Genomic DNA, 10,610 nt, shown 5'->3' with positions numbered 1-10,610 from the left:
GTTAATAGAATCTCCATCCTTCATTTGCAACCCTTCAAACTCACTTTTTAAAATTCGTAAGCGAGCTTTCTGAACGCGTTTTGCACCCACATACCGGGATTTCAACGAATCCCATACTTCACTAGCCGTCTTTTTCTTCGCCGCCTGCGAAAGTATTTCTTCAGGGATTGCCTGAAAGATGAAAACTCGAGCCTGTTTTACTTTTCGTTCATCCGCAACCACTTCGGTTGGTGGCTCGATGGCATCCCACAACCCGTGGGCATCCATGATAGCTTCCATTTTGATGGCCCAGGTATTATAGTTTGTAGGTGTGAGGATTGGGCACTGGAATGGAATGGAATTGTCTCTTGAGGAGTTAGGGTTTGTGATGACTGACATGATGTTGAAACGTAGGAACTTTGGCATAAAAATTGGATCAGAACGTGGTTGCTCTGATACCAAATGTAAGATTTGGATCAGGAAATTTAAATGAATCAAAGAAACTGGAACTAGTTGCTGCCAAAAGTAATCTTTATTATTAAAGCCAAATGCTTAGGAATGATTAAAAGATTACAAAAGTGGATTTCGGCTAATTGAAAGTGATGATAAACAAAGCAAACTAAAGATGCTTAAATAGAAAAAAAAATAACAAACTAAGCAGATAAACTTAGTCTTCATTCTGTTCCTTTATTCTTGGACTCCAACGTACATTCAGCCCATAACTTGGTCACCACACCAACGACTCTTTTTCTGGTGGCTTAGTCAACATTAATCCAACATATACTAAAAAATAATATCTGATTTTTTTAAAAAAATATTATTTATAATTAAGAAACAATTTTGTAGTAAAAAAAAATAAGCGGGCCATAGGTATTATCAAACCCAGATAAATTTTAAACCGGGTTATAATATCTTATTTATTTGTCAAAACTCTTTCATTATCAATCACAAGTATATTATTAACTTTCTTTACAAAAAATAAAATTAAAATAAAAAAATATATAAATATTAGAAATGAATAATTTAAAATAACCCCCCACCCCCGCGCTTCCCACACCCGCAGTAATACAGGGGATAAAAGCTAGTATATATATGAATGATATAATCAAAAAGGATCAACCATGCATCTATTTTGGATATTTGTAATATGCATAACTTATAGTTAGAAATTAATCATGGAAACTCCGTCACTGATAATCTGTAATGAAATATTTCAGAAACAAATTCCATTGGAGAATGGATGCGTTGCTGATCTCTCACAAACTAATTTGTCACCAATGTTGTAACGCATAAATATGTCGCAATTGCAGTATGTCGTAATTTAATTTCGTAAAAAAAGTAATAAGAAAATATAAATATATAGGCAGTTCAAGCCTATTTATTGTATATGCTTGATCTTATGAGGTTTTGTTTGAAAGTGTAGGGTCATAAGACCATTCTTTGTGGAGCGGGTTTTAAAACCCCTCTACAATACCACGTCACTATCACGTGAACACCGGGGACTTTAAATCCTTGAGCCTATGTTGCTCCATTGTGATTTGATGTCCGGAGGGATTTTAAACTTCTTTTTAATAAACAAGTAAATAATAATAAAACAAATAATTAAACTAAACTAAAATAAAAACCAAAAACCCACTTAATTGTTTGATGCTCCGAGGGGCCAGTATTTATTAGGGTCTGTCCCGATCACAATGCCCATGACCAATATTTTGTCAGGGTTTTGATTTACTGCAAAATGCCAACTAAGCAATCATATCAAATAAGTTCTAGATTATTAGTTTTCTTTGTAACTTATTTTAAGCATCTAGAGATGGCTTGTAAATTTGTAATTTTTAGTTTAATTTCACAAAAGAATATACTAGTCAAGGATGTCTGTTCATTCAAATTCTTACACCTACATATGCTTGAAACACGCTTGTGTGGATCTTACAGGAGTGTTCCCTCTTGTTGGGCTAAGAAATAATGAGTTTGTTGCGGGTCAAGTTGCGTTGAACGCGAAATCAGACAAAATTGCTAACACAAGAACGCTTGTTTAGAGAAACAATGTGTGTTTCTCCCCTTTGCTTTTTATACATTCTGTTTCTAACCCCGGAGGTTATGGCTTTTTTGATCAGTGTTCAGCGAGTTGTGAATATTGAAGAGTAAGTTTTTGGCTCCTAAAACCCAAAGCTTCGTTTTTAGTAGGATCGGATTTACTATTCAAAATAGGATTGTGGCGCAGCTTGTTGCCCGCTTACCTAACATTTTATTAGCTCATTAATTTAACAAATTGATGTTGATTAGTTCATAGCTTTAGACTTAATTGATTAGCTGATGACGTTGATTGCATTCATGCTCACCTGATTGCAAAATGGTTTATATTGAGGCGATGAACAAAGTTTATAAAATTCAATAAACAATCATAAATAGTCAATCACACTGTTAAAATGTTGGTTACTACAAGCTCGTAGATTATGGAATTATGATTTTAGAAATTACAAAATTTAAAATATCTTGGAAGCTCAGTAGCTGTAGGACCTACCCGTCGAACCGGTTGAACCTATTTTAATATAATACTAAAATTAATTAAAAAATAAATAAAAAGTGTAAAAATTGAGAACATAAATAAACATTATATTAAAATTAAAATTTGAAAAATGCAGGAAGGTGCTCTGCCCATTCCCTGCAACACTCCAACACACTGCATATTGTCCTTAATTTTCAATATGTAGTGGTAGACCGGTAGGAAGTTTGGCATTTTTAGTGAAAACTCAGGTTCGATCCCAATAAACAACACTTCAAGGACGGCATGAGTGCCTCAATGAAGAAGACTTAGATCTTTGTAATCTCTTGTTCGATCCTAAGGACGTCTGGACCTTTGAGCGAGTGGGTTTTCTCCGAAACTGAAGATAACTTTGAGAAATTAATGTTCCGTATGGTGGGTTGGGCCCGCTAGCAATAGCTTTTTGCCATTGTAACACCACGCACCAATTCTCTGTTTATTGCCGACCTAAAGAAAAACAAAACATTGAACAAGCTAAAAAAAACAGGGTGTATCAGCCCGCCAAAGGAAGTTTGAACGAGCATCTTAACAATCCGAACCTCACATGGACTCAAAGATTGAAGATATGTGTAGGCGTGGCTCGTGCGCTGAGTTACCTCCATTATGATGAGGGGCGTGGTTATGGTGTTATACATCTTAACATCAACAGCTCCACAATTTATTAGACGAGAACTGGGAACCAAAGTTATCCGGTTTTAAAGTTTCTGTCAAACAATGGGTTAACCGGATGGACCAGGTCATCCTTTCTGAACCTTTTGGCGCAATAGGGTATGTAGACCCAGAAATTGAAAAGAGCAAGGGTGTGACGCACAAGTCAGATATCTACTCATTTGGTGTGGTTTTATTCGAATTATTGTGCGGGAGGAGTGCATATATTAAGAACAAGGCGAACAACTTTCTAGCTCGATTGGCCAAATATCATTATGAAAATGATATACTTTATTTCTCACCGTTTTAATTTGTTTTTTTTTTACGTCAATTTATTCTACCATTTTTCATCCACCAAGAGACTTAACCAACAAACACCATTTGAGAGGTCTCTCATCTTAACAAACATTTTGATAGTGTTGTACAACCCCTTTGGTTGTTTACTTTTACTATTAAAAAGAGCATTAAGAAAGAAAAATAAATTAAAATTACGATATCTTAAATTATTGTACAACGCTTGTTTATTACATAATTAATGATTTGTTATATATTGTATTTTTCAAATTACTAATATTCATAATTTAATTCTCAAAGATTTTTTTTACGATTTTACCACTATTCAATTGCACCCGCCGACCAATCTTTGCCTTATCCCTCCTGATATCTCTTACATGTTCCCAATAGTCTTGAAAGGGTACTAAATGACCTAATTGTTTTAATAGAAAGATATTCCTTTATGAGACGTGTGAGATTTTAAATCAAGATGTTTAAATTTTGAAAATAAATATATTTTTTAAGTCAAATGCATTGAAAATAACCAAATTACTCTGAAAAATAAAAAATAAAAAACTATCAAATGCTTTTAACATTTCCTGTTAATTATTCAACCACCATCTCCTATCAAAGTCCAACTACCACCAATACAAAAAATAATCACCAAATTTACAGTGGAGACAATGAGCCCAATTATATGGTTGAAGAAACCCATTAAAGATGGAAAACACAAACTACTACCATGTGAACTGTGGTGTTCGTGCGCTAGAGGAGGAAAGATATTTATTGGTGGGACCCACTAGCATAAGATATTATTTTTCTTTTTATGTTCAGCTTTTTTTTTCTTTTTTTTTTCTGGTTATTTCGGACCGCTAAGGTTCCTAAAAGTGATTACAAATATATTAACCACCAAAAATTGATCTGACACTTCTAACAAGTATCTATAATTTCATATTTTCTAACTCTCTTTTCCTCTTGTTACATGTTTGCTTGTTACATGTTTGCAGGTAAAGAACTTGAAACACTTGAAGGTTCAGCTTCTTGATATAAAGTTAGTTACCAACAATTTTTCAGACAAATACAGAATTGGATCTAACAATTACTACACTTGGTAACACGGTAGAACTCGGTCATTTTGATAACAAAAACACTTTCTCTATAGAAGGGAAGAGTATAAGTGAACTATCCAAAAGACATAACACTGTAGTTATTAAACGCTTCATTCCTGTAGATGACGAGCAAGAAGAAGGAATGTTTTTTACAGAGCTTGAAATGCTAACTAGTGTTAAGCATCACAACATAGTCAATCTATTAGGATTCTGTGTTGAAGGTTTTGATATGATGCTTGTCACTGAGAAATTTTCAAACGAAAACCTTAGTGATTATTTGGGAAACGTCAAAGAAATGCGTACTTTGACTTGGGAAAAACGTTTGAAAATTTGCATTGATGCTGCTCGTGCGTTGAATTACCTTCACTTTGAGATGGAAGATAACAAAGTGATGATACATGGTAATATAAATGCCAATAGAATCGGGTTCAATCAGAATTGGGAGGCAAAGATTGAAGACTTTCAATGGGCGGTATTCTTGCCTCTAGATCAAAAAGACGAAGCTGAATATAGAAAAACATATTTTGACCAACGATACCATGTAGATCCAGAATATGAGAATACTGGTGAATTAAAAAGAGAGACAAATATGTATAGCTTTGGAGTAGTTTTGTTTGAAATTGTATGTGGAAGGCGTGCTGGAGACCAAATTTACCTTAACGAAAGCAAGAAAGGTCTAGTTGATGTGGCAAGACAAAACTTCTCCACGGGAACACAAGAGGACATGATAGATCCTGCAATAAAGGAAGCAATTGGTAAAATGAGTTCTATTCCAAATAGAAGAACCAACAAGGATTCTTTGCAAACATTTTTAAAAGTTGCAAATCAGTGTGTGGTAGAGACTCAAGACCAACGTCCAACAATAAAAGTTGTTCTCAAAGAACTTGAGAAAACATTATTCTTTCAAGTAAGTCAGGTGTTTATATATATACATATGTATATATATATATTTAATTTAATTCAACCATTAAATGCACATATTATTATAATGCAAAAGGAATACATATAAATTGCTACATTTTTAATAGCTAAACTATATATCAATTACATGGAATGGATCTTGAAAGACTTGACACGTAGACATCAATGTTGATCCAAACTGAAACGGTTACGTGTGTGTGATTTTCTTTTTTTCATAACGTTGTAATATTTTTATCTTTTGTTAATTTACGTTATCTTAATTTATACTTCACTAACAAATTTGACCTGTAATGCATTATTTATTTGGTGGTTTTTAAGGCATTATCTTTGAACATCAGTTTCGTCAACATTTTATCATCTATTATCAGTTTCCTCATTGTTTTATAGTTTATTCTCAATAAATATAGATATAATTTCTTAAAGGTTGAGGGAGTACAACACCTTGATAAGGATCAAGTTGTCAAGGAACTTGAGACACCAACTCATCAAATTCTCGTAAGACCTTCCTCTTTCTCATTTTTTTTTTTTCTTCTTCTTCTTCTCTATTCGTCACTTCATCATTTTTCTCATTAAAATATTTGTAAAAGAATTGAGATCTGCAAATTGAATTTGTTTTCCATCACCAAATTTATAGTTTTTCATCATTAATATATAGCTTCTTATCACTAAAATGCTGCTTTTATCAGTAACTTTTTTTTATCTCATTTTTTTTCTTGAAGGAGGAGCAAGTACAACAACCGGAATATGACCAAGTTGCTGAGGAAGTTGAAAAAGCATCTCATGAAATTCATGTATGACCTTTTCTTTGTTTCTTTTTCGACTTGATTATCCTTTCTGGTATTTTTGTTTTCTAAAAAAAGTGAAATCTATAAATTTAATTGGAATGTGACGAAACTTCAACAGAAATAGTAAATTGTTATTTATGTAGTTTTTGAATTGAAACAAATACACTAATAGCAACAAAGTATAAGTATGAATTGTTTGCAATATCTAAACACTTAGATAATTAATGTTAGTTATTCTACAAATGCCAACAAAAATGATAAGTGTGAGAAGTCATAATTAATTTATATGTGTCAAGTGGGTATCAAAGAAAAAAGGGTAATAGTACATATTTTCTCTTTCCACATGCAAGTCATATGCCAATTCCCTCATCATTTTAAAACATGACTAACCTTTTCATATGATATTTTTCTTAAAATCACTATAATAAAAAACGATTTTTTTAATCTTTAATACGAGTATGACTTTGTTACATAAAAATTAAAAGAAAATTACGTCATTGTGTCTTTTTGTTTGTAATTATGTATTTTTTCATCGTTGTGTCTTTCTGCTTGTCATTGTGTTTTTTCGTCAATCATTGTGTATTTTTTTTAATGCTAAGAACACTGTTGTGTAATCTTAATACGTAAATATAATGTAAAATAACAACAAATTCTCTAATACATAAAATACAATGATGAATACATATTACACAATTAACTGAAACGTAGAACACAATGATGAATACATATAACACAATGGCCTGAAACATAAAACACAATGGTGAATACACATAACACAATGACCTGAAACGTGAAACACAATGGAAACTACATGTTACACAATGACATGAACGTAATACACAATGAGCATAATACTTTTTTCTCCACAATGACTAAAACACAATGATAAGTAAAAAAAGACTCAATGACGTAATCATTGTTTTAATTGTTATCTTTAATATGAGTACCAATTGATAACACAATGACCAAAATCTATAACACAATGCATCGAAAAATCCAATTAAAAAACGCAATGAACAACCAATAACACAATATAAAAACCCACTATTTTTTTATATAACAATATGATACTCATATTAAAGATAAAAAAAATGTTTGTTATTATGGTGAGTTTTTTTTTAAAAAGAATGTTGCTTGAAAAATTTATGGGCGTTTTTAAATGATAAGGGAATTGACATGTGACTTGCATGTGGAAAGAGAAAGTCAACAAAAGTGGGTTGTTACATTTATGCTCTTCCCATCAATTTTTTCTCTCGAATTAATCTCCACCATTAAAATCTAATATTAATGGATTAAATTGATTCTCACCCTTCTCATTTTCGTTGTCCTTTTATTTTAACTTTACCCAAATAATTAACTATAATATAAGAGTTGATATATACAAGTTATTCATGACCTTTTGTCAAAATTATTAATAAAAATAAAACTACGGTATTACTTAAAATATTGAAATTTGTTATCAAGAATTAATTTGATCAATTTATGCAATTATGCATCAATTGAAGTTGTAAATCAATAATTCAAGCCTATGGGTTAGAAGTGGAAAACAGTGAAAATAGATAACGTGGGCGTAAGATGACAAACGGCTACATTGTTTTCTCTTTACTCGCATGGGTTGTTGCATGATTAATAAGGTCAGTTTTAGTAAGGTTTAGAGGACTGTTAGTGTTATGGTTCCTGTACAATGTGGGCCTAAGTACATAAACAAGGGATGAATGACCCGACTATGGTCCGAGTTATCCTTTAATTAACCATTATTAAATATAACTATGATTAATGTATGATGTGTTTTTTAGAACCAAATTTATGTTGATTATAACATCATCTAATCCACATACTAGATTATTGGGCTGAATTATGAAATGGGATAAGGATCAAACACTGTTCACGAGCCGAGCCGAAACAAGCGAAGGCTTGCTCGTTGCTTGGCTCGTTTACAATCGAACCGAACAGAACAGCTGAAATTCGAACCGAGCCAAAATCGAATCGAGCATTTTTCGATCGAACGGCCGAGCGATTTTCGAGCATTATTTATTTCTTTTTCACTCTAAAAATTTTAATAAGAAACAAGTTTGAATGTTGTAAATAATACATTTTGTAAACAAATTAGTAGTTTTTAGACAAAGGTGTTATAGGTTGTAAATTTTTTGGAGATACAAATTTGAAGTGAGATATAATAAACATGTAAACAAACTTTTAGTATTTTAAAAACTTGAATAGAACCAATGAAATTATAAAGTTGACGTAATAGGAAAATTTTAAAAGGTTTTAAACAGTTGTATACTAATATTTTATGTGTGTATTTGCTCATATATAATTATATAAAAATAAATTAAAAATATTCGAGCCGAACCGAACCGAGCGGCTCGTTTACAATCGAGCGAAAAACGAGAGAGTATTTTTCGAGAAATTTCCAAGCGAGCGATGAGCGAGTTCGAGCGGCGAACAGTTTGGACGGCCCTAAAACATATCGGCAGTGTTTTGAAACAAGGACAGGACCGGCCGGTCCGACCGGGACCCGCTAAGCATACCGGAACCGATGACCCGCTGGGTGGACCGGAAATTTTAAAAAATTAATAAAAGAAACCAACAAAATAAAACTGAAAACCCTAGATTCCATCTTTGAACCACGCGGCTTCGTCCCCAACTCTGCAATCGTCTCGTTTCTGAATCAATTACTTGATTGAAACTTCGTCGATTTGAACTTCCCATGTTGCTTAAGTGGTTTGATTTTAACACAAAATAAGCACGAGGATGGTAATTGACTGATTATATGACATAGGAAGAAGATGGGAAGAAGAACATGAACACCAGTCAATTTTCTCTTGGTCACTGCTCTATCTCCGTTATATCACTTAGGGTTCCTTTGTTGGACCATTTGATTGTGTTGCTTGATTGGGTTGGTTAGGCTTAGTCCACTTCATAAAACTTGGTCTGGTTGGGCTATGTTAATGAAACATGCTTCATGAAATGAAAGTTTGGTTATTATTTTATTTATATATAATATATATAATATTTAAATTATTTATGAGGTCTACCAGGTCAAACACCGATCCGTCCTCCCGGGTCGGTTCGACTTTTGACCTGGCAAGATGTCCGGGTTGACGTCCAGGCAAGGTTTGAAAACATTGCATATCGGAGCACGACCTCACCTCAGAACATTCCCATTCCATCTCATAACCTCAAATCCAAAATTATACTAAAAATCACTGCATTTTCTCTCTCTTGTTCAATTAAATAATATTTCTTTATAAATTTATCATTACTTTTTTTCTCCCCTTCACTCATAACCACTTTCAAAATATATTAAAAAGTTATAGGACTCGCTTACAACACCCTAAATCACTCCCTAACTTATAAAAAACCCATCTCACATAATTTGATGAATGGATTGAGAATGCTCTTACGATAACCTAAATCCCAGAGTTACCTCTTCACATGCCAAAAGATAAATAAAGAAAATGTATATTAAAATAACTTTTATGTTTCCTTATTATTAGGGCATCTCCAATGGTGAGGTTTTGGGTGTTTTGAATCATAGGTGTCTCCTAGGTGGAAGAGAGAGAGAGAGAGGAGGAGGAGAGAGTGAAAAGAGTTTGGAATTTCAATATGGTCTGTAAGGTGTGTGTGATAGGATGAAGAAGTGTGAATGGAAGGAGAGAGAATGTGAGTGAATGATTAGGATGGTTGGATTTCAAACCATGCATAAAGCATTGGAGATGCTCTTACTAACTTATTGTTTTATAATCATGTATGTTCATATTCGTTACCATTTAGTTTAATATAACATCAATTAAAATATTTTAAATTAAATTTATGAATCATGCAATTATATACGTACGTTCAGTAATCTAAGTGCTGCAATATACTTGTTCAACTTTCCTTTTTTACTCTTTCTTAATCAATTTCATCTAATTTATATAATAAATATGAACATATATAATCCACCTTTCTTATATACCTACAATTTAAAATAACTAGTTGGTCAAACAACTTTTTTCACTTTAGTGGCAGAATACACGCATATAATCAAATACTTTGAAATTCTAGCAAATCATCTATAATTATAAGCATGAACAATTTAATTAGAGTAAGCTAATACAGAGGATTTATAATCCTTTCATATTAACATTTAATCTAGCATTAAAATAATTTGGTTTAACAAATTGTAACTTTGTATTTGGGCCTAGTTTAGAACAAACTATAAATGGTTTGTGGGCTTGGGCAAATGTGTTGAGGTGGCCTTGAATAGTTAAAAGAAGGGTCTAGTCACAAAACAAAGGGGAAAAAAGAAGCAGCTAATCGGCCATGAATTCCAATTTCTCTATAAAAATATGAACCACACAATTTCAA

The 10,610-nt window shown here is 32.5% G+C and overlaps 1 protein-coding gene across 1 annotated transcript; it reads left to right on the top strand.

Moving 5' to 3' along the window:
- Positions 1 to 334: 334 nt before the first annotated feature.
- On the top strand, positions 335 to 6,284 carry LOC143609090 (putative receptor-like protein kinase At2g39360). The gene is made up of 5 exons (XM_077083951.1): positions 335 to 443; positions 4,450 to 4,473; positions 4,527 to 5,458; positions 5,896 to 5,967; positions 6,192 to 6,284. The coding sequence occupies exons 1-5, from the start codon at positions 335 to 337 to the stop codon at positions 6,267 to 6,269; spliced, it is 1,215 nt and encodes a 404-aa protein (XP_076940066.1). The 3' UTR covers positions 6,270 to 6,284.
- Positions 6,285 to 10,610: the final 4,326 nt, after the last annotated feature.

The sequence above is a fragment of the Bidens hawaiensis genome, unplaced genomic scaffold (genome assembly GCF_021521415.1).
Source record: "Bidens hawaiensis isolate Kalapana, Puna unplaced genomic scaffold, B.hawaiensis_p1.1 tig00419489_1, whole genome shotgun sequence".
Lineage (NCBI taxonomy): Eukaryota > Viridiplantae > Streptophyta > Magnoliopsida > Asterales > Asteraceae > Bidens > Bidens hawaiensis.
The sequence above is the reverse complement of the archived record's forward strand: the minus strand, read 5'-3'. Positions and strand labels throughout refer to the sequence as shown.